The sequence below is a fragment of the Sinocyclocheilus rhinocerous genome, unplaced genomic scaffold (assembly GCF_001515625.1).
Source record: "Sinocyclocheilus rhinocerous isolate Xijiao unplaced genomic scaffold, SAMN03320098_v1.1 scaffold289, whole genome shotgun sequence".
In the NCBI taxonomy this organism is placed as follows: Eukaryota; Metazoa; Chordata; class Actinopteri; order Cypriniformes; family Cyprinidae; genus Sinocyclocheilus; species Sinocyclocheilus rhinocerous.
Genome location: NW_015636845.1, coordinates 1,235,940 through 1,260,397, shown reverse-complemented (window position 1 = coordinate 1,260,397; position 24,458 = coordinate 1,235,940). Strand labels below are relative to the sequence as shown.

At 36.8% G+C, this 24,458-nt stretch overlaps 3 protein-coding genes across 4 annotated transcripts in view; 2 read left to right on the top strand and 1 right to left on the bottom strand.

Annotated features, from left to right (window-relative positions):
• The first annotated feature begins 3,844 nt into the window (after positions 1-3,844).
• On the top strand, positions 3,845-15,089 carry ccdc80 (coiled-coil domain containing 80). Its single transcript, XM_016562831.1, has 7 exons — positions 3,845-6,090; positions 6,181-6,337; positions 9,878-10,014; positions 10,802-10,953; positions 11,047-11,150; positions 12,378-12,461; positions 14,426-15,089. Exons 1-7 carry the CDS (start codon positions 4,444-4,446, stop codon positions 14,743-14,745), a joined length of 2,601 nt encoding a protein of 866 aa, XP_016418317.1. The 5' UTR covers positions 3,845-4,443; the 3' UTR covers positions 14,746-15,089.
• Positions 15,090-15,453: 364 nt separating this feature from the next.
• On the bottom strand, positions 15,454-21,410 carry LOC107748197 (probable UDP-sugar transporter protein SLC35A5). Of its 2 annotated transcripts, none has more exons than XM_016562900.1 (7): positions 21,352-21,410; positions 20,436-20,637; positions 20,219-20,317; positions 19,167-19,300; positions 18,363-18,430; positions 17,506-18,274; positions 15,454-15,953 (listed from the first exon to the last, which is right to left on the bottom strand). In XM_016562900.1, the coding sequence occupies exons 2-7, from the start codon at positions 20,587-20,589 to the stop codon at positions 15,885-15,887; spliced, it is 1,293 nt and encodes a 430-aa protein (XP_016418386.1). In that variant the 5' UTR covers positions 20,590-20,637; positions 21,352-21,410; the 3' UTR covers positions 15,454-15,884. The 2 variants fall into 2 exon arrangements, with proteins under 2 accessions (XP_016418386.1, XP_016418387.1); XM_016562901.1 differs by having other exon boundaries at positions 20,436-20,608; positions 21,350-21,406.
• A 1,370-nt stretch (positions 21,411-22,780) lies between these two features.
• Positions 22,781-24,458, top strand: part of f5 (coagulation factor V) — a 13,642-nt gene continuing 11,964 nt past the window's right edge. Inside the window, exons 1-3 of the mRNA XM_016562830.1 lie at positions 22,781-22,989; positions 23,786-23,868; positions 23,995-24,117. Of these exons, the coding sequence (XP_016418316.1) occupies positions 22,847-22,989; positions 23,786-23,868; positions 23,995-24,117 (349 nt within the window). The 5' untranslated portion in view covers positions 22,781-22,846. The remainder of the gene's footprint in view (positions 22,990-23,785; positions 23,869-23,994; positions 24,118-24,458) is intronic.

The window sequence follows — 24,458 nt, the reverse complement described above, 5'->3', positions numbered from 1 at the left end:
CGCGCTCTCTCTCTCTCTCGCGCTCTCTTTCTCTCTCTCTCTCTCTCTCGCTCGCGCGCGCGCGCGCGCACACGCACACGATGCGCAAAACTCCGCATTTGAACAGTCAATAGCAAATACTTAAACTAATAACAAAACATACTTACAGTAGCTGATTCAGAAGCGCCAGATTGTCATAGCAAAGGCAGAATGACCTCTTCTCCTAGGTTCACGAAACGGTCGTCCATAAAATGCATTGCTGTTCTGTTGTAAGTAATCTTAAAGATTCCTAAATGCATCTACTTTCGGAAGGCTAAATAAAGTGCTTTTGCTTTCGCCTAGAAACACACAGCGTCTCCTTGACATGGCTGCTTCAACACTAACTGCTGTTCCTGAAACCACGCCTTCTTTCTTTGCGTGATCATTTGGGCGCATTATGCAAATATTTCCACATGGTGATGTAGATATGTGGGGGCGTGTTAGAATGAGCCGTTTTAGGGGGGCGTGGCAGAGTCTTAACTTTGATAAAGAATATCTCTTTGGTTTTGAGACTTTAGTCTTTGCAACTTCAGGGATCTTATCTATGCACAATCAGCTTGTAACACTCCAAAGAGAAAGGAAAACTTGAAATCGCATCATATGACCCCTTTAAAATATACAGGTAGCTACTCATGCTGTGTGTAAGTGATGCAGGAGTGTGCCAAAAAACTATGGCACATTTGATCTGAAGCATTGCTCAGGCAATTAATTTTTATAAAGACAAACTAAATGGCCAGTTTTAATGCTGTTCTCAGCTATTCAACATGTGCCAAGACACTGGGCTGTTTCATGGCTCATTTACCAGTAGCTTTTGCTCTTTACTTGGTAGCAGGGCTAATCATATTATCAAGCCTTTTACTAGCAAGCGGTTCCATAAAAATAAAGCTTGCAGTGTTGTGTATTAAATGCTCCTAGCATTATTAAGAATGAAAATATGGCTCCGTATGGAAAGTAGAGGAGATTGCTAATCAAAGCAGTCTATTTGTATCTAGTTTGGGTCATTTTTATTGCTTGTTTAATGCTTCTGTCCTTAAATTTAAATTTGATGACATATATTACCTTTCCCCTTCAAGTTTACAATAAAGACTTCACATTCGGGAACAAGAGCGGCTGTGTATTAGACTGAAAGAGGACTGTGAGTTCATTGGTGAGGTTTGAGCAAAACACATTTGGCATTCTGTAGGGGTCTGTGTCCACATACACTTTGATTGTTGGCATATATAGACTGAGAGCATTTATCTTCCTTTCTGTGACATTAATATTGTACTCTATATGTTACTGAGCAGTTGGTGTGTTGAACTATACTGAGCTCAGTATGCAGTGTTATGCACCAATGAAAAAGGTCATTTTAACCTTCTTAATCATTTTAGTTATTAAAGCAATATGGCAGAGTGCTTGATGGCCATGTATGCACGGCTATGTGATTCAGCTTTAAGTAGGTGTGTTGTTTTGTCCCTGAATGTTTCTGTGATTGATCAAATCGGTGGAATAAAAGATTCAATGATTCATTCAGACAAGTCAACTCAGTCAGTTGTTGAATGCTGCTGAATGAATCAGATGAGTTAAAAGTTAAATGACTCGCTCATTAAAACAATTCTGTTGAACTGCTAAATGCTGCTAGACCAATCAGATTCAATGACCAGAAATAATAATACAATAAAATCTTAATCTTAAAAAATAAGTTTGAAACATCTGCAAACGGTAGTGGACACCACTCTTCACAGGGTTAATTTAATGGATTTTGTCCATTCTATTTTCAACTTAGCTGCATCTACTCTCTTCTATCAAACCTAATAACAGGGGACTGTGGGTTCTGGACACAACTGCTGCAATTTCCAATTACAGTTCTGTAGAACTGAAGGAACCTTGCCAGTGTCTCCTTGTATCAGGATCTGGATGTTGGATGAATTTTAGCTTCCAATCCTCATATCCTTCATTTCTGTTGTCTGCTTTTTAGTTATTTAGATTATGTTGTCGTAAAAGAAATATGATTCTCCAATGTCTGGTTTAATTGTTTTAATTTATGCCCCAGCTCAATCTGTGTCTGTAGAACTCCTCAAAATATTCCAAAAATTTGGTCATCATTTACAAAGTTGTACTCATCCTACACCCCCTTGCATGTTTGTTATTTAATCCTTTTGAATATTAAGTTTTAGGTTTTGATAGCCATTTCTCACAGTTCCACAGATTTCCCCCATATCAGTGCAGAACATGTGTGAAAAGTCTGCTGATTCCATCTCAGCCTGGTATATGTCTAATACTGGTATAAAGATGTAAAGTGTTATGGTTTCTACGTTTAATTACATGTTTCCGAGTTTCTCATCATTTAAAGGGGTTTGTTTATATTTTGTGATGATCTTTTGTAGCTGTTTAAGCAAATGGATTTAATTACAGACTGATGCACTGTATTAAGACCCACATGTGTCAGGAAGCGAGCATGAAGGGGAATAGAGGATTGTGGGCTGGGGAAAAGCCTTAAGCATGTGCTGCTTACATTGAGGCATCTGATAATAAAGTAAAACACAAAAGTAACCGGTAAAAAAGACCCTGGGCTTTTAAGCAGAAAAAGGAATGGAATGTGTGCACTAGACCTACTTTTAAACTTTTAAACCAACTGATAAACTAAAATAATTGAGTTTCACTTTTACAAGAGGCACAATTATCAGAGATGTAATGTAACTAGATAAACAACTGCTGAGAAGAATTTGGGGGTTTAATATTTTAACCTGTATCAGGTATAATGGTATAATATAATGGTAATGGTACAGTATCTTTCAGGGTGAGCTATTCCACAATCACATACCCCCTGGATTCTGCTCAGCAGCTGCCAGTTACATCATCCGAGTTTGGGGCTGTTTTAAGGGACAGAGCCAAACATGTGTTGAGTATACATGTCAGGGGCCTACGTGTGATTTTGACTTCGCATTACACAGCTCCATTGTTGAAGTCCATCTCAATTGTTAAGACTGTTTAGTTCAAGTGTTTTACCTATTATCCTTAATGCTTAAGATTAAACATTATGTTACTAATTAAGTTATTATTAACTAATTAAGTTCTGTGACTGGTTAGTCAAAAATATGTGATGTTTTATTCAAATGTGATGACAAAAATGTCTTGTATTAGTCTGAACAGGCTGAACAAAAATTATGATAGTAAAATCTGTATGTTATAAAATATAATATGATGAAGTGATCCTAGTTCTGTTTAGATTTGCATTAAATCTATTTTCTTTTTTCTGAATGAAATATGACCCCTTCACAGATTACCAGATTTACTGCTTTTCATGATATTTCTGTGGGTTGCCAGTCGTTGTATATTTGTGTTATATATCAATACATAAAAACGATTTTAAAAATTAAAACTTCTTATGTTCAACAATTTAAGCGACTGCCAAATGTATATATGCAACAAAGGATATTTTCCATGTTTGTTTTTTGTGCTATTCTATTTAGTTTCTTTTCGCCGTTGTTGCCTTTAGCTTGCTTTTCAGGCACTATTTTCTTTAAAACTACTTAGAAACAATATTTACTGAAAATGTTTCTCTTCAGGTAGGGGAAAATATACACAGCCAACTTTTAATACAAACTATTTTCCAGATAATATTTAAAGAATTTTCTTTGGCTTTAGAGAAGTGAAAACGACAATTTTGATCATTTTAGAAACAACATGTTGTCTTTATAATATCACATTTGCTATATTTATTATTCATAAATATTGCTACCTTTATATTTATGAAACGGGTCTTGAAAGGATTTGCCTGTTTTAAATTTACGGTTCAAACTGATTGCAGGAGTAGACCTTTGCGCACTGGCACCCCTCAGCTGCATGGGTTGGTCCTGTGAGCTCGTCAGAGGATACAGAGGCTGCTGTGCTGTTACTTTCTGACATGTCTGGGAAAGCTTCCAGTGATAAGGAGCCGCACAGAGAGTTTACCAAACTTTTGGAAGTATTTCTGACGTCTTTCTCATTTTTCGCGACGTGCGTTGTGTTGAAGTGACGCGTGTCAAACTTCACGAGACTGACTGAGGACCGTAGCTTTACTTCTTGGCATCTATTTTCAGCGGATTAAGGGATTATATGCATTTTAATACAGGAATGACGAGATGAGAAAATCTGGCGCTGGGGTAGCAGTAAATACTTTTTTGCATTGATTCAGCCAGATCGCGCGCTGCATGTTCAAGAAATGTTTCCTAAACGCACTTACAGGTAAAACCAAGGTCGATCTAACTTGACCGATTTTGTCTTTTTTAAAAGAAAATTATTTTCTTTGTTTGTTAAGTACCCAAAGATGGTTTTAAATAACTTTTGCCTTGTTTTGCACTGAGCATCAGAATTATAAACACTTCTAGAAAATAAATTGAATCTTATGACGCTTTACCGGATTGTATCTCTCTACTGACTGAAGTGTTACTAAAGCTGTCAAACATGAGGGGAAGGTACATGCTTGGTTTCGGTGTTTTGTGTCTGTTGACATGGGCTGTTTACGTGTCAGAGAGCAGCCCGACCGATAAACAAGCCAAACTCAGACTGATTTCCATAAGACGAGCAAGACAAAACAAATCACGACAGGGTCCGATCATCAAAACACGTTCTCCTTCATGGATCAATGATAGACGCCAACAGATGCAGGGAGATGAAGATATAAACATTACCAGGAACGTCCAATCCAGAAAGGTCTTGGCACAAAGGAGACCAGCACAGGGTAAGTCTAGGAGCCCAATCCAGCAGGATGATGGAACACCTGGAGCCAGGGCCAGAGTTTCCCGCATGCCAAGCAGCGCTGGTTCTCCAAACTTACTGGCGTCATTTGCAGGGAAAAACCGCCTGCTGGTTATTTCCGCACCTCACGACTCTGATGGTTACTACAGATTGATGATGAGTCTTCTCAAACCTGATGTTTACTGCGAATTGGCAGAGCGGCACGTGCATCAGATTGTCATGTTTCACCAGGAAGGGGAATTGGGTGGGAAAATCAGACGCATTACTAACGAAGGCAAGGTGATGGAAGAGCCGTTAGATACGACTATTATTCCCAGGCTCATGAACATTCTTAAATTAGAAAAAGGAAAGTTTGGGATGGTCCTTCTTAAGAAGACGCTTCAGGTAGAAGAGCGCTACCCATACCCTGTCAGACTGGAAGCGATGTATGAAGTTATCGACCAGTCGCCCATTCGCAAAATGGAGAATGTCAGGCAGAAAGGCTTTGTCCAGAAGTGTAAAGGGGCTGGGGTGGAGGGGCAGGTGGTCGAGGGTGTCCCCAGCATAGACCCCCAAGTGGAACAACCAATGGGGAGGAGAAAAGAGGTGCGGAAACCCATTCGAAGACTGGCTACAACAACTACTCCAACTCCAACGAGACCAACGACCACTACCACCACTACCAAAGCAACTACCACCACCACCACACGTCCCCCAACTACAACCCGATCCACCACTACAACGACGACAACAACGCGACCGACCACAACCACAACACAGACCACCACCACTCCAAGGACTACGAGAGCTCATACTACCCCACAATGGATTCCAGCCCACAAGACCACCACTGAGCTTTACTATTACAACCGTAGAGACAGACACCAGACAACCTCACCCACAACACTTCCCGTCTACACCAAAGCTAACACAGCAAAATACAGGGACAACCACACAGATAAAAAAGAATACAATCACAAACATACCAGCATTATACCTACACAACACAAGCCACCTAAAGTTAAGCCTACAAAGAAAAAAAATGGCGATAAGGAAATTAGCAATGCATACGAAGAGAAATATGATGTAGGTGAGCCCACCGACGTCTATCCTGAAGAGAAGGAGGAAGAAATTGTGCCTGCCAAGAAAGGCAAGGGCAGGGCAGATAAAAAGAAGAAAAAGGACAAGAAGGACAAGACGGAGAGGAGGGGTAAGGATGGAAAGGGTGGTAAGAAAAATGGAAAGAAAGAATCAAAGATCCATGAGAAAGAAGAGTATCAGAAACCAACAAAAAGACAACCACCACCCCCTCCGCCACCTAAAGGAACTCTGGCAACCTTTTTGGACTATTTTGAAAGCAAAAGGAGACTAATTGTGAGTAGCTTTGTAAGTAGTCTGATTAAGAAATGTGGATTTCTGTAATGTATTATTTACTGTTCTTCTGTTTCAAACTCTTTACTTCAGTTGATCACCTCTCCAACAGAGGAGAACACCATGTATGTTCAGCAAAGGGATGAATACTTGGAACATGTGTGTGAGATGGCCATCAGGAAGGTCTCCATCATCACCATCTTCGGCACGCTTACAAACAGCACCATGAAAATAGATCATTACCAACTTGGTAAGCCACATTCGTCTTGTTGGAAACAATATATATGTGCAGTATATCAACTATATACTATATAATAACCACCAAAAAAGCATTAAAAAACTTTTAAAATGATAGGAGAATGTGTTTTCGTCACTGCCTGCTTTTTCCTGTTATCTTTTCCTATAGTTTTGCTTTCCTCATTCTTAAAGGGGTCATATGATGTTGCTAAAAAGAACATTATTTTGTGTATTTGGTGTAATGAAATGTGTTTATGCGGTTTAAGGTTGGCAACAACAATACTACAGCGAGAATAAAAGTTACGCCTTCTTTCTTTGTGTGATCATTTGGGCGGTGTTATGCAAATCTTACCAGATAGTGACGTAGGTATGTGGGGGCGTGTTCGAACGAGCCGTTTTAGGTAGGCGTGGCTGACTCTTAACTTTTATAAAGAATATCTCTTTGGATTTGAGACTTTAGTCTTTGCAACTTTACAGATCTTCTTTATGCACCAAGAGCTTGTAACACTTCAAAGAGAAAGGAAAAACTGAAATCGCATCATATGACCCCTTTAAACAACCACTGCTGAGAATCCATGTCATGTTTTGACTTATGGACATTTGAACCCAGGTTATGGAAGTTCCGGTCAAAGCATTCCATCCATTCCCACTGAGCCAAATTGAACTCAGGCCACCCATCATATAATCCTGCAACGTTCATGAAAAAGAACAACTGTTTCCTGTTCTTTGAGAGCTTTACTAGTTGTGACATGGAACTATGAATGAGTAGGCTGAAGATGGATATGATAAACACAAGCCATTTTCCTATGCTGGAGATTAAGGGCTTTTAATGTGCCAAAACAAAAAGCGCCTTTTATCCAACAGTTGGCACTCACTTGTAAATTAGGGAAGCACTTTTCCAGATTATGACCTCATATGACACAGAACCTCACAGCAAAGGAACTTGAAGTTTGGTCTGGGAATGGAGTGAATGGTACTTGTTCAAGTGTCACGGAATGCTGCTAGATGAATCAAATGGAAGAGAGCAGAGAGTCTGCCCTGGCACGTTATTCTCTCTAGTTCATTATCCAAGACATGGGAAAATGTCTGTTTCCTTTGTAGCTGATATTCTGACTGGAGAGTTTAAGCTCAGAAACAGCAGTCAGTTCTTGACAGATCAGACAGTTTTGCAGGGTGGGTAGATTGGTAAAGCATACAATAATATACATTCTTACAATTTCTTCATTGTCGGAGTTGTTGTGGAACTGCTTCAAAAGCAGGGAAGCCCATGGTTTGAATTCAAAAACATTGAGTATTGTTGGAGTCATTCAAATAGCTTACTCCCTCAGACATGCTAAGATAATTAAGACCAGATTTTTACCAGAAATTTAGCTTTGAATGCTTCCTACCTATCTGGTTTTACCAGGGTTGTGTGCCATTTGGAATTAAGAATGCCATTTAAAGAGATTTAAAGGCCTTACAGATACACTATATGGACAAAAGTATTGGGACACCCCCTTCCAATGAACAGGTTTGACTACTTTAGTAATTTCCATGAGTACAAATGTTAAAGCATATAATGATATTCTAGGGAATTGTGTGCTTCTAATTTTATAGCAACAGTTTGGACAGGACCCCTTTTCTATTCTAACATGACAATGCCTCTGTGTATAAGGCAAGGTTCAAAAAGAAATGATTGAGTCACTCAGTGTGGAAGAACTTGACTGGTCTAATCCCAGCTGAACACCTCTGGTGTGACTTTAAATGCAGACCTTGAGCCAAAAACTCGTCACCAAACACCAATGACTTGTACATATGGACACTTGTACATTTGAGACATTTCCAAAACTGTTGGAACAGAGATGGAAATAAAAGAAGAGGGTGTCCCAATACTTTTGTCCATATAGTTTATGTAAAAAAAGTCATTGATGTTTGGTGATGAGTTTTTGGCTCAAGGTCTGCATTTACATATACATACACTGACTGAATCAATCATTTCTTTTTGAACCTTGTCTTGTACACAGAGGCATTGACATGTTAGGAGCGAAAAGGGTCCTGTCCAAACTGTTGCTATAAAATTAGAAGCACACAATTCCCTAGAATATCATTATATGCTTAAACATTAAGATTTGTCAAACCTGTTCATTAGAAGGTGTCCCAATACTTTCTCCATATATTGTAGCTAGATAGACAGATAGTTCCAACTCAACTCATCAGTTGAAAGCAAGCTAATTCTTTAATTCAAAATTTTGCGCAACCCTGGTTGTTACTGTTGTTAATTTATCAGACGTCACACAGTTAGATTCTAGAAGCGTTAAGACAAAATGCTGTGAAAGGGTTTAACATCATCATCCAGACTACCTCTGAATGAGTCCGTGGCAGTGCTTTGACTTTTATTCCATATACTCATCAGTCTGGTCTGCGTCACATAGCTCTCTGCGAGGGATCCCTTTCACTGCCGCAGGATGGAAAAATGGAAGCAAAACAGGTGCTCATAACATCTCTCTCTTAAAGGCAGCTAAGTGAACACATACGGCTCTCTATGAAGGCATATATCAGCCTGGCACGTTTTGAGCATTTATAGCCTGCCAGCTCACTGTGACTAGTTCTAGTGCAGCATCAGAGGTACTAGAAAAGGAAACATGACTGACTGTATGATCAGCAGTTCCTAAACCACAATTAAAGGTCCTGTGCTGTGGCTATGGTAGGCATATATAATTAGGAGCGTTGCTGAGGCTAAACCTAATCTCTCATTTTCCGTTTGTAATGCTTATGATGTAACTCCGCAGAGAGGGGATTTCATTTTTATCATTATTATTTAGAAATTGTATTTTTTGTTTTATATTCAGATTCCTAGTTGTTGTTTATATAGTGCTAGTCAAGTAGTACATGTGCCTAAAGCCTCCTTATTATATATTCTGGCCTTGAGAGATAAATAAAGATCTTATTTAAAGAAAACCACATGTTTAGAGGGAGAAAAAGCATTTTGCCTCCGCTTTGATTGGTTTTTAATTGTAGTTCACCTCCCGTGCTGAAAGTGGAGTGCCTTAAACGGTCTGTTTTGTTGTCCACTGGAAATCAGAGCGAGAGATTCTTTGGATTTTGCGGAAAGGAAAACAAATACTTTGGGTTGGCCGCGTCTTCCCGTGCTGTCTCACGCACCCACAGAGTTTCCACAGAGCAAAGAGGGTCTTTCACATGAGTTGCTCTGTTTTTATCTGTCTCTTGTATAGCAAAGGAAGCCATGCTCCCAGAATAAATACACAGAGCTGCCATCCCTAAGGCCCTGCAGCACTTCATTAAAAGACAGCATGTCTGGTGATTTTCCATTTAGACAAACAGCAGAACAGCATTGAGCTCCTCGTATAGCCGAGGGCCTCAGTGTCCTGAGTTCTACCAGCGTTGACCCCACCGGAGGGGTCGCCCTGTGTTCTGCATGTTATGAAAGACACGCATGTCTCTTTGAACTGCAGTCAAAACAAAACTAGCAGACTGTGGAGCCATCTGTAATCTTCTGTATTTATCTCTCTGGTTGGTTGATCAGTCTGTGGGATTTTGTGTGGCGTCTTTGCAGAGAATGACAAGCCCATGAAAGGTCTGAAACAGGAGGATTTGGAGAACCAGGATCTCATCACAGAGCTGAGGAAAGAGTACGGAATGACCTACAGTGATTTCTACATGGTCCTCACAGATCTGGACATGAAAGCCAAGGTAAAAGACACGTAACTTGGCACATATTACATTTTCACCGCTTTAAAGCTCTCTTCTTCCACAGTACTTGAGTTGTACGTGAGGTGTGCCAGCGCAAAGCCGAGTCCTGTTTGCAGACAGCTGGAATAAACAAAGAAGCCACTGTGCAGTCAGGCAGCGGATAGACAGTAAAATCTATTGAAAATCTTCAGAACCGTAGCCAGTCAGACACCCACAAATACTGAGTTAATTCTGGGCATGTAGTGTTTGAACTGAATTGTGAGAGCTGAATGTTGACGTAACTGACTTAATAAACTTAATAAACAAACTGCCCACAAATAAACATGATTCATCACGGTCACTGTAAATGAGTCTTAGTCTTTGTTTTAAGAACAGGTTTTAACATCCATATTAATTTAATTATGTATGCCTTCATTAACTGGCACTATAAAATAAATAAAATTCATAGCAGATCTAGCATTTACACTAAATTAAAGTGTTGAATTTACATAAAGAAATAAGTTGATAAACATTTAATTCAAAAGAATAATCATAAAAAATACAATTGCAAAGTCAAAAGAAATGTGATATTGGACTGCGTTTTGGATTGCATTCTTGCTTGAACAGCATATTTGTTGTGGTTTGCAGAAAAATGTCAAGAATTCTTCACAGCTCTGTTGATTTGACACATAATTTTGGGTTTGGCATTCTTGGCTGCTCAAAACCTATTGAGAAATCCCCTTACTAGTGAAGATACTTGGTTTCTAACCCTCTATGAAGCTTGTTTCATGTATCTTTTTATTTCCAGCAATATTATGAGGTGCCAATTGCGATGAAGGCTGTGTTTGATTACATCAACACGTTTTCATCACGCATCAGAGAGATGGAACAACTGAAACGTGATGGGGTGACGTGTAAAAAAGAAGACAATCCAAGATCATTGGAGAACTTTCTTTCCAGGTAGTTCATAAGCATTTTCTATTGAAAAGATTAATTGCTGGGAATCTTATAAGTAATGTACTGTTCTAATGATTTTGGGCTACTCGATTTTAGGTTCCGCTGGAGACGCAGGTTGTTTGTCATATCTGCACCAAATGATGAGGAATGGGCCTATCAGCAACAGCTCTATGCACTAAACAGCCAGGCGTGCAACCTGGGTAAGAATAACAATAACTAAACCTTGGGATGTCACTGAAGGAGAATTTCGATAAAAATTTCAGATAACATTATTGCACATAAATACACATTGCATTATTGGGGAGGATTTTGACTACAGATGGACCTTTTTATTCTAGAATCTCTAGAGGGTTTTGCATATGTTTCTTTCTCGTGTCTCAAGTTTGCCAAGATAATATCTCACATTGATTTTCTCTTGTCACTCAGTGAAGATTGAAACCAGATCATTGTTACTGTAGTTCAGACTAAGCCAGCTCTCATAAACTCCATTGAGTTATGGATTTGGAATTTTTCTTGGTATTATTCCCAAGAACAATGTGTATTTGTGATGATACTTGCATTCAGAAGTGTTTCCCAGAAAATAAGCTTGACACAACAGCGGTGAATGTTTGCCATTTTGTCTCTTTCCCAGAAATCCTGACAAACACATAACTTATGTAATTAGCTAACTATTCAGCATTGCAGCAAGCTCTTTAATGGCTCCTTTATTTTTATATTATATAGCTCTGCATAGAGTAGGTGAACTTTATTGGCATTCAAATAGTATATTTATTAGTGGTGAAGTGTAGCCTCATGGTCTTAGTCAAATTCCACATCAAATGCCTGTGGAAATCATAAAGAGATGTTCCTAGTTGTGAATAAACTAGTTAATAGCAATTAACAACTTAGGTTTAAAAAACTGAGGCTACAGGATTCACATTTGACGTATGACTGTGAGAACAATTTATGTTGTGGAACAAAATGTGAACGTCTCCTGAAATAATGTTAACCACTTGCCTTAATTTACTCATAAATTCTAAACTGCTATTCCAAAAAACATTCAGAAATTACCAGAGGGAGCTCTAAGAAAATTAGCTTACAAACTGACGTCACATCTTTACTCGGCTCTATAAAAATAATAATTATGTGGCAGAATGTGAAAAGATCTTAGAACAATTGCAGTGTTTGACAGGCATGAACCAAAAAAAAAAAAGACTTTCTCCTCCATTTAAACTGACATCGGATTTGAATATGGCTGTCAAGTCAGACTTAAATGTCTTGAGAAACAGCTTTGTTTATTAATACATCCCACACATATTCCATTACCAACAATCTGTAAGCTACAAACATGCCCCTTAAATGGCCTAAATGTCAGCAGAGGGACATTTAAAAACTCAGGGTGGTGTTGAGATTTTAGAAAAATTCTTTCTGTCTTGGTCGATTTGCAGGTCTTCGCCATGTATCAGTACTGAAGCTGGTGGGGACAGAGCTGATAGACATGGGAGGAGTGTTGGATCTTTACCCCATCAATGGTAAGACCACTGATGTTGAAACACTAGCAAAAAAAAAAAAACCCACTTCTGGGAAGTGAGACTTACCAGTAAACTCCTAAAATGTGGTCTAGACTTTGAGGTGCGAGAACACCTTTTAACAGGTATGTAAACACTTGTAGCAATGGTTTAAAAAGCAGCTGAAAAATCAGATGCTTACTTATTGTGGTCTTAGTAAACATATAAAGCATATTGTTTTGCACTTGTAGTAAACAAATTCTTAAAGTCTAGATGAAAATATACCTCAGAACAGCCAGGTGTTTAGTGCGTTAAGGCTTAATCAGCACGTTATGTTAGATGCGGTGGTGTTGTGTTGACACTGGCTGCTCAGTCAAAAGCAGCCAGGAGCCCCTCCCTGCATGAGTCAGCCTCTCCAGCTCCGGCCGGGTTCAGAAATGACCAAAGAGTTCTCACAGGAATAATATTTTGCAGGACAGAAATGAAGAAGGGCTCAGGTGTTTACATATTTTCCATCATTGTTGAAACTTCAGACATCATTGCGTTCACTGGCACCGAGGCTCCTGTGTGTTTTGAAAGGCTGCATCAGCAGTCTGTCTGATGCATTAAGATCAAAAAGTGATTCTGTAAGCGGTATTTAGAGTGCTGACCCATATCTAGGCAGGACCCATATGTAAGATGAAAGCAAAGTCAATATCTGACAAAACATGTTGGTTTTATAAAAATAAATCTGGTTTCTATGAAAATGTTCTGTAAGAGATTTTTGCAATATTATGTATATTAAAAAGCCCTTTATTTAAAGTCAGATGTGCATATATTTGCTAAAGGAGTTTTGCTAAAGGATTGAAAAGATGGTGGACAGATAGAACGATACATTTTTATTTAATTATGTATCGATTTATTTATTTTGACACTTCAAAAGTTTCCTAAAAATCCAAAAATGTTTCATGGTACCACTGCAGTAACCACCACTGATTTTTGAGGACTCCATTACTTAGTCAATATTTAAATGCTTTGTGCCATTAAGAATATAAAACAGAAAAACAACAAAAAAAGACACTGTTGTACAATTTTGTAAGACAATGATATTTTTTATTCAGCGAGGGTGCATTTAATTGATCAAAAGTGAAAGTAAATACATTTAAAATGTTGCAAATTATTTTTCATACCCGCTGTTCTTGGGAACCTTCTATTAATCAAACAATTCTGAAAAAATGTATCACGGTTTCCACAAAAACATTATACACTGCAACTATTTTCAACATTGATAATAATAAGAAATGTTTCTTGAGCACCAAATCAGTATATTAGAATGAATTCTGAATAAATTATTATTTACGTTTTTAATTACAATAATATTTTACAATATTACTGTTTATTACTGTACTTTTAACTTAAAACAATCTCACTGACCCCTAACTTTTGAACAGTAACTATTTAACTATATACTAACTGTACTGTATACCAACTTTAACTATCAAGCTTGACAAGGTCAGTGTAAGTGGAAACAAAATTAAATGCTTAAAAAACTCCCTTAAAGATGGCAGAGTATTCAACAGGGTTGAAAAGAGGACAAAAATGAATTCAGTTTTCTCTTAGAACGTGCATAAAGCACTTTCTGTGGACAGTGAAAGCAAGATTTTTTTTATTTCAGTAAAAGCTAAATTTAGGTATAATTATGTTTTATATTACCCATTAAATTGCAGTGATGATGAATGGTGACATGCACATCGGCTCAGCTAAAACAAACCTTTTAAAATAAAATTGTTTTGCATTACGCACTAAACTCAAATCTATCAAATAATGTGAAGTTCAGTATCCTATTAATCACTGCTAAGTCATTTGTGGTGAACAAATGGCACGATTTTCTGTATATCCACTATATGTTGTTTATGTGTAGCTGCACACCTGTTTACTTTTACTCAAGTACTTGATTTGTGTACTTCGTCCACCACTGGTTTTCCGACACCCACGTTTATGTGTTTCAGGAAGTGCAACGGTGGAGCGCGAGGGCATATCTGCCACTCTAGTGAAGGACATTAGAAACTATTTCCAGATCAGCCCTGAGTACTTCTCCATGCTGCTGGTGGGAAAAGACGGAAATGTCAAGTCCTGGTACCCGTCCCCCATGTGGTCCATGGCCATCATCTATGACTTGATCGACTCCATGCAGCTCCGCAGACAGGAAATGGCTATCCAGCAGTCTCTAGGCATGCGCTGCCCGGAGGATGAGTACGGTGGCTATGGCTACCACCATGGCTATCATGAGGGGTACCAGGATGGTTATCATCAAGGTTATGGTTATTAGGGTTTACGCTTTCATAAAACAGTGTCAGGGTAGGAGATAACTAAAAACTTCCCTTTTAACTGGTTTTACATTTATCGTATAGAGCTGTTCATTTTTAAAGATGCATCTCCTCTGCTACACATCTGTCTCTTAATGTCGGTGTATATCGTTTCACATCTATGGACAAAATCTTTTGTAGATAAAGACGTTAACAAAACATTTGTATTTATTGGATGTCTTCTCTATAAGAAGTGATCGTTTTTAAAGGTCACAACCTGCTTTTTCTTGTTAAACTATGTTTTGATATTGTTACTCTATTTTTAAAGAGCACTGTCGCTGTACGTCTTATTTATAAACATATAAATTGTACTTTAATTTCAATAAAAATATATTGTATTGCTATCATGCCTTTTGATATATGTTCCACACATCGCAAGTCAACACTATTTTTAGCGGAACTTTTGTAGAATACAGCTGAGATTTAATTTTAAGTGCTTACTTTGAGTTTCTTCCTCCCTTATTTTATAAAGGCACTCAAATATAGGCATATCAAATATCTGCTTAAGCACTATGTCAAATTGATGTAGTTAGACTTTTTCTTTGCTTTGCTCCCTCTGCTGGTCAATAATATATTAGCAGTTGCCACAAAATAGCAGTATTACTAAGAATTGAAATGAACTACAAATATTTTAGCATGTAGGGTTAAAATACGGATGTTTATTGCAAAAATCCAAGTATTTTTTTAAAGGTCATATGTCAACAAATACGACATCATGCACAACATGGCACATGCTTTGAAACATAATTATATTCCTATTACAGATGTACATTAAAATTTAAACAAGCTCCTCTTACCTTAATACCTGCACCGTCACTTTATGTCTTTCAGTAAACTACTATATGAAGGAACCAAGAATAGTCCAAACAATAAATATGAAAGTAACACTTTCACAAACCCCCATGAGTTTGATACATGTTCATAATGTTTACACAGTTTGTAAGAGAAGAAAATAAACAACTCTTTGATCCCTTTGCATGTCAGGCAGACATTCCATGTGACTGAAACAATTATCATTCATTATAATACATTTACATAATACATATAAAGGCTGATTCCAGAATATTTACATGATAATTAGAGAGATGGATTCAAAACAGACTCAGAAAGATTCTTCTTCAGATTCGCTCTCTGTGTTAGCCTTGGTTAGTCTCTCCAACTCCTCCCCATCCTAAAATAAAAACATAAAACACAATCATGAACTACCACATACATTCTTTTCAGATCACTGCAGAAAAACATGACAGCTTTTAGTGACTATAGATATATCTTTATAGATAGATAATAGGTGGTACTATCCAATGAAGAAGGTTTGTATAAGTTCTGGAATTTTTTTGTAGGGACCATTCATACAGAAGATAGCCTTGCATTTTAAAAATGTGAGAGGCAGCAGAATGGAAAAGAATGCAGGCCATCAAAACATTGATAAAAGCATTTTTAAATGTTAAAAAAGTGCTCAAGCAAGACAGAAAAACGGAACAGCGACGGAATAGTCAAACACTGCTTCCAATAAAAACTCTAAAATGTATTCAAGATTGACTCCAAAGTGTTTACAGAGTAATTTAATTTTCTAAAAGAACTATGGCATGAGGAGCATATCAGATTCAGTGGATCTTATATTTGATACTAAGAACTTGTGTGTCATTATGGATTGTCCTATTCTGCATTGTGCATTTATGACCTGAGATCTGATTCCAGGGATTATTTATTAATAAAGATGCGACTTTTACTCACAGTAGGGTTAATTTCATACAGTTTGTTGTTGTACACTGATCCCATTCATTTTGGCATTTGTTGATTTTGTACAATTATATACAATTTGGATAATATTTTTTACAAGTGCTGGGTAATCATGGGATGCAAGACATGACTTTGAGGCTGTTATTATTAGGAATTTTTTCTAGTATGTAGTCTTTATATGGTCTAATGCTTAGATGATAGCATTGGCTTCAGCGGTTAACCCTAAACTCTGACTGCGAATTCTACTTCCATGTATATGATAATTACGGACAAATGCGGCTGACGTTGGTTCTCCAGACTTTGATCCATCTTTATATAGGTATGTATAAAAAAAGGTTTTGGTCACACTTTAATTTGAGGTCCAATTCTCGCTATTAACAAACCATTAACTACGACTTTTGCCTCAATAAACTGCTTAATAGTTAGTTAAGGTAGTTGTAAAGTTTAGGTATTGGGTAGGATTAGGGATGTAGAATATGGTCATGCAGAATATGTGCTTTATAAATACCAGTGAACAGCCAATATGTTAATAATAGGCATGCTAAAAAGCAACTAGTTAATAGTCAGAATCAGTCCCTATACAAAAGTGTTACCAAAGTTTTCAGAAAGAAGCTAAAGTGAACTATTTTCCCATTCTGCTGTGTCTCACAAGGGTTCTATAATAGTTCTATAAAAAGTGCCAACATGCTACTAATGGAATTTCCTGCTGTATAATATATTTGATCTAAATAATGCAATAATCTAAGGTAGGGCTTTGCTTCTCCAAATTGTGTTTTCATTATAGAGAATTCAGGTTTTCACTCATCCTTACTTAATTGGATTATAGTTTGCCAGACCTCCTCTACAAAGAGCTCCTTGTTTAAACTGTCAGAGTGCACTTAAAAAATTAAGGTGGAAACGAATAACTCGTATGGAATAAATGATCAGCTGAGATACAAAGGGACCTTTTTAAATCTTTTAGAATCTTTCAAAATGACTCTTACCCCTCTTGACCTCTCAAACACCTCGCCATTGATGACCCTGAGCCTCTCCTGCTGTAGTGCGTACTCTGGATCCTTCAGTTTGCTGCTGTGGTAGATAAAGATGCCTAGCAGTACTACAGGCGCCTGCAGGAAGAAATCCATCGATGGACGAAAGTCAAACAGGAAGAGAGAGAGTGCAGTGACGATGACTGTGGTGATCTGGCCTGTAAGCACGTGGAACATGTTATCACGGAACTTGAGAATGAAGGCCACCGACAGGCCTAGGGCGGCTGTGACAAAGACCAGTGCAATGGAGAAGACGTTGTGTCCGTAGAGGAGGCCGCAGTGTAGCGTCAGGTCACGGTAGTCAGAGTGCAGGAGCAGCGTGAGGCTGTTGAAGATCAAGCCGAACATGTACAGCTTGCTGTTCTGGATGAAGATGCTCTCCACTAGCTGCTCCCCCTCCTTGAGGATCTTCTCATTGTAGATGTTGGCCAGCGCAGAGATGAAGCATTGCAGCAGCAGCAGGACGTAACCCAGGCCGAAGCTGTTCAGCTTGTGGATGAGCGGGCTGGCCCACAGCTCACGTTTCCAGTATGTTTCATTATAGTTCTGATGCTCTGGCTCGGGATGGGCGTATTTTAGGCAGCTGTTGGAAGGGGTGGAAATGTGGGCTGGGTGGATGCCATGTACAGCAATGGCGTGCTGGTCACCACTGCCGGTCGTCAACGACACAATGGACAGGAACAAAATGATCAAAGATGCCCACTGAACCCAAGACAGGCGCCTCCTGCAGGTCAAAAGATGGAAAGTCAGTAACAGATTAAAAAAAAAAATACAAGGATATTAAACAGGTATCAAGAAACGATGGTACTTACTTCAGAACAACACGGAAGAGAATGGCTGTTGTAAAAATGACAATGTTGGAAAACATAACTGCCATGGCCTATTAAAACATGAGAAAAATATGAATGTTGTGGTCGTTCATAAGTTTGGGGTCAATGCAATTTTTTCTTTGAAGGAAATTAATAATTTTTCTCTGAAAGTTGATCAAAAGTGATAAATGCATTTATAATGTTACAAAAGACATCTATTTCAAATAAATCAACTTTCTATTCATTGAAGAATGTATTATGATTTCTACAAGCATATTAAGCTGCACAACTGTTTTTAACATTATTATTAACATTGAGCACCAAATCAGCTTATTAGAATGATTTGTGAAGGATCATGTGACAATGAAGACTATAATGGTTGCTGAAAATTCAGCTTTGCCATCACAGAAATAAATAAACCTGTTATTTTAAATTGTAATAATATTTCACAGTGTAACTGCTTTTACTGTATTTTTAATCAAACAAATGCAAAATACAATCTTGCAGGTCCCAATTCATTTAAAGCTTATAAATACATCTATTTAATATATACATTTACATATTATTATTAATATATACACACATACATTTAATGTATTAATTTAATTACTACACTAAATTTTTTTTGTATAAAGTAGTAAATGCAATATATACATTTACATATTATTATTAATATATACACACATACATTTAAATTAATGTATTAATTTAATTACTAAATTTTTTTTGTATAAAGTAGTAAATGCAAAGAGTTACTTTCCAACTAATATTTATCCATAACTATAAACTTTTAATAATTCAACATACAGGTTGCAGATAGGTCATCACATAGAAGATTATGAGGTTATCAAGGAAGTAGAGGAATGCAGGAACGGACCATTTCAGGTAGCTGAGAAAAGAGGCACCAGATGAACACCCCAAATCTTTATAAGAGCGGCCCTCTGGAAAACAAAAGCAATGGTTGTAGTTCCATAACAAATAACATGTACAGTAAGCTCAAATAACAACATATATCCAGTGTTGGGAAGGTTACTTTGGAAATGTAATTGGTTATAGATTACAGGTTACCCTATTTAAAATGTAATAAGTAGTGTAACTATTTCAATTACTTTATTAAAGTAATGTAACTGATTACATTTGATTACTTTTCTAAATTTCAACTGTTAATTGGGGTGGTTAATCCTTTTGAAACATTTAAAGCAGGCAGGGTTAACCTTACAGTATAGGACTCAACAATGATTACTGTCAGACTTCTCAAAATCCTTCATCACTTGAATTAAGATTATACAAATTTAATTTAAAGCACAGCTAACACAAAATCAGACTTTAGCACCTCTTTTTACTTTGAGATCATTCCGAGGTTAAATAAGAAATAGTTGAATAGCTATGATACTGTTTTTGAAGTCAAATCTTTGCATAGCTACGACATGAAACACTGGCATCTAACAATGCCTTGGAAAAAAGTTAATCTTAAAAAATAAAGCATATACATAAACCCAAATAGGAAATAAAACAAAATAAACTCCTGAAACATTGGTGTCTCACATTTTAGAACAGTCAATGAATCAATTCATTGAAAGAAATCAATCAGATCTGTGAAAATATTCAGATGTAACCCCCTTTGTAATCATTAACATTTTCATAAGTAACTGTAATTTAATTACACATTTTTTTCTCAGTAACTGTAACAGATTACAGTTACATTTATTTTGTAATTAAATTACGTAATTCCGTTACATGTAACTAGTTACTCCCCAACACTGCATATATCACAATTCAACAGACTGTATATACACTTGCTTAGTATGTTAATTAGTATGGTTTGAGAAAGTAATTTTGGGACAATGAATCTGACTCACCTCGAATGACCACCCGTACTGACATCACTAAACAAAATACTAGTTTGATGGCCTCTGCCATTAAATTCACAGATGCAGGAAGAAAGTCATATTTGTTTTCTGAAGGTAAGACAAAATTAGTTGCAACAATATTTAAAATGCACATTGCAAAAAGTAAACTATTGGTGGTAAGAAATCATACATCATGTTGCTCTATGGTGGTGTAATATTATGTTACCTTCATTGGCCGAGAATTTTAGTAACAGGATGCGACTGGTTCCCAAGGTGACAAAACCCAGACCCAGAACCAAAGTGTAGGCTGAAGATCTTGAGCACAGCTGTGAACAAGGACAGCAGCAACGGCATAAAGAAGAGGATGAGGACGGGGCCATTATGGACAACGTAAGCCGAGGCTGTTCATAGGAGAATGAACAGGATCACTGAGAAAACATCAGACAATCATATCAATCACAACACTGAAGCACCAATAAACATTTTTTTCACGAAATAAGAAATTAAATAAATTGGTCTCTCCAGCACTTTCACTCCTCAAATACCACTTTGTCAAGACGTGTCACCTTCTGTATCTAGCGCTTTGTTTTCAACATGATTCACAAGCACAAATGATGAGCCAACCAACAAAACATGCAGACATGGAGTCATGGAAGGAGGGATGACTATTGTGTTTCAGTGTTTACAGATAGTTCAGAATGGAAGGAACATGAACATTCTGTCTTTTGTGAAGGCAGTGACATTGTTTTAAACATTATGTTTTAAATATCACATCTTTTAGTACAGCACTGTTTAAACATCAAACTACAAAATGCATAGATGAAAACTATAGATGATTATGACATTATCTTAGAAATGACATAGAAAAAGTCTAAATACATTCTGAATGTAAAAGAAACACTGATGCTAAATAATTTGCAACCACTAGATACACTAGAAAGCAAAATTATTCTAAAATTTACAGTGGTGTGGTTCATCACAGTAATTGTGGAATTCAGCGTGATTGTTATGATGTTCCCGACGCAAATAAAAAAGAAGTGCATCATCCAGTTCAACGACAGGATATTCACAATGTATCTATTATAATGTGAATGTGGTGATAAAGCACAAATAGATTCATATTCGGTGCTTTATTTACCTACCCATATGTTCCTACTTGAACTAACAACCTGCCCACGGTTTCCGCATCTTTGCGCATGCGTATAATGAAGCCATGTCATCGTTTGGTTTAACGTTGCAGGCCAACACGCTTTGCTCATTAATATTAATTAGATTATACTGACGTTCATTGGTAGTTTTCCAAAGGTAAAGGCGTGGCTGGCTAATGAATTTTAAAATAATCCTTAGTCACAGTTGGACTAGTACATTTCCCCGCAGAGCTAGCCTACATGTAGGAATGAATGTAAAACTGAATGTAAAAAAATATATATTTGTTTGTTGTTTGTTGGATAAGAAATAAACTGTTTGAATGTGGGCAGAAAAACAAACAGTGTAAAGTTAGCCTACAAGAAAAAAAGTTTAAGCATATATTTTTTAAATATACTTTAGGGTTGTAAATATAGTATTTTGCTTATGTATGACTGAATAATTGAGTGCTTTCTTTTCAAATAACAATACCTAAAATGAGCTGTTGTAAACATTTTCCAGTCACTTTTAACATTCAGTTAAATGCATGCTGTATGTTTTACATTTTAAATTGTGTTTAATGTTGTACAGTATGTAATGTTTAATGTTCATTTTATTGTTTTAACGTGGTTTCCATACTTGTCTGGACTTTGTTTCTCAGCATCTGTCTGGAAAATGTAATGAGGATGGTTTGTTAGGAAATTCTATAAGTCTTTGCCCTCCTAAGGGAAATGTGGTCATGAGTCATGTGCAATATTAGCTCAGTTTGTAATAACAAATATTGTTTTTGTTTTTTTAATGTAATTAAATGATGGATGGTCTATAGCTAGGTGGAGGTATGAGTGTTAAACAAGGTCCAGACTGTACCTGTTTAATCTTCAAATGCACAGACTTTTACTCACATAAACTTGAACACTGTAAACAAGCAATGTATGAAGAAACTATTCAAAGGAAATCATTGGGATTATGAGTAAATCCTTATAATGACATTTCTGCCTGGAGCAGAAAAGTGTAATGAGGACATTTCTTACAAATTGAAACCCATATACATTTATTTCAGATTTCATGATTATCACATTTATAGTAATAGAATAACACTTAGGCTACATTGATGTTGGTGAAACATGGTGCAGAACCTCTTCATTTTGTGCAGATAGCAGTTAAGTTGGCTGCATTAGGACACTAACTAGCATTTGTTTCCAATGGAAAGGACTGAACTGGCAAATATGTAAATATGGTAACTTGGTGTTTTCCATTCTTGCAAACAAAATATTTACTCACATTAATGAAAAGGTTTTACATGTTCAAAAAGCCTCAGAGTACTAATGACTAAACAAAAACAAGAAGTTTCAGTTTTTTTGATAATGATAGTGCGCTTCCCTTGAACACGGTGTTTAAACATGTGTGCAACAGGGAGGTGGGGGGAGATAAAGCTCACTGCAATTTCTCTGAAAGTTCAGATTTCCCTGCACTCCGGAACAGACCGTTGTACCTGGAGTTTCATTGTCAGACATGAAACTCTGCTCCAGGCCAGCGGCCCCTTACGGTTTGGCCATTCTGGCATTCCTGTGTAATTGTGCCACAGCTGTGGAGAGACGCTATTACATTGCAGCTGTTAATATTAACTGGGACTACACATCTGCCGGACAGCAAAGGTATGAAAAAGATCATTATTTGTTAGAATATAAATTGATTCAGTTTGATTGTTTGCCTTTTGCTTGTTTGGTTCTTGTATATCACAGATAAACAAGATATTTACATTCACTATTGTAAAATAGATATTTACATTCACTATTGTAAAAATGTAACAAATAATTAAAACATATCTGTACTAAAACAGTTTATTAACTGACAAGAAATAGCATTCAAAGAAAATATTTTAAATGTATTCAATTTCATGAATAAGGAAACATGAGGACATGTGACAAAGATATTTTATATGAAATACAAGTAACCCCAAATCAAACAAAATGTTAAACCAGCACCAAGAAACTACTGTAAAGTTTGATAAAATAATATATAGTATATCTAAGACCAATTATGTCAAGACTTTATTCAAAATGTATAAATATTTCACCATGGTAATTATAGTAAATTGAAACCAAAACAACAAAAACATTTTTTGTTTCTTGAAATAAAATAAAATTAACTGAGATAAAATATTTCAAAACTTAAACTTATTTCATTTTGGCTAGTTGCTAAGGTAACATTTCTCACTTGCATTTAGTTTAACTTAATGTACTAAAATAATGACAAAACAAAACAAACAACTAAATTACTAAAGCTTTAAATTAGAAGGGAAATTAAAAGGAAAATGGAAAATATAAAACCAGTATTTCTATGATACTAAAATAAAACTGCATTTTCACACAAATTGGAGTTGTTTTGTGTTTTTTTTTTTTTGTGCTCATCTGAGAGATGTATTTATTGATGGTTGTTGTTGTATTCCAGGACTGGACCGTCATATAAAAAGGTTGTATACAGGGAATACAATGAGGGATTCACACAGGCGAAAACACATCCCTTGTCCTCAGGTATTTTGCATACCAAAGATGATGTCTTTGTTTCAACATTAAAATCCACAAGTCATTATGCATAAGTCATTTACGTTACAATTACATGAACTTTTAAATCATGATTATTTGAAACTAATGTTCTAGGGTTACTTGGGCCGACACTGCGAGGACAAGAGGGTGACACAATCATTGTCACGTTCAAGAACATGGCAGATCATCCCTGCAGCATCCACCCACATGGCATTGCTTACGGGAAGCAGTCAGAGGGTGTGTGTTCTGATATGATTGCGGTAACAGTATGAGTGACGCAAGAGAGTTGTAACATACAGCACACTAGTAACAAAGTAAAAAATAGACACTGTGCTATGAAATAACAGACAGATACATTTCTAGAGGAATGTTGTTTAGAGGACATTATGGATTATTTTAGTGCTCATCATTTAGCTGAGTAAACACTTTGCGTAACACAAACATCTGTGTTTGATTTCTTTGGAAATATTAACCCAAGATACAAATTAACCACAGGCTGTACCTAAGTCCAAAGCAGTGAGTCTCTGATAAATATTTACAGATACACTATCCTCATTTTTTTCTAAACGCAAAATCCC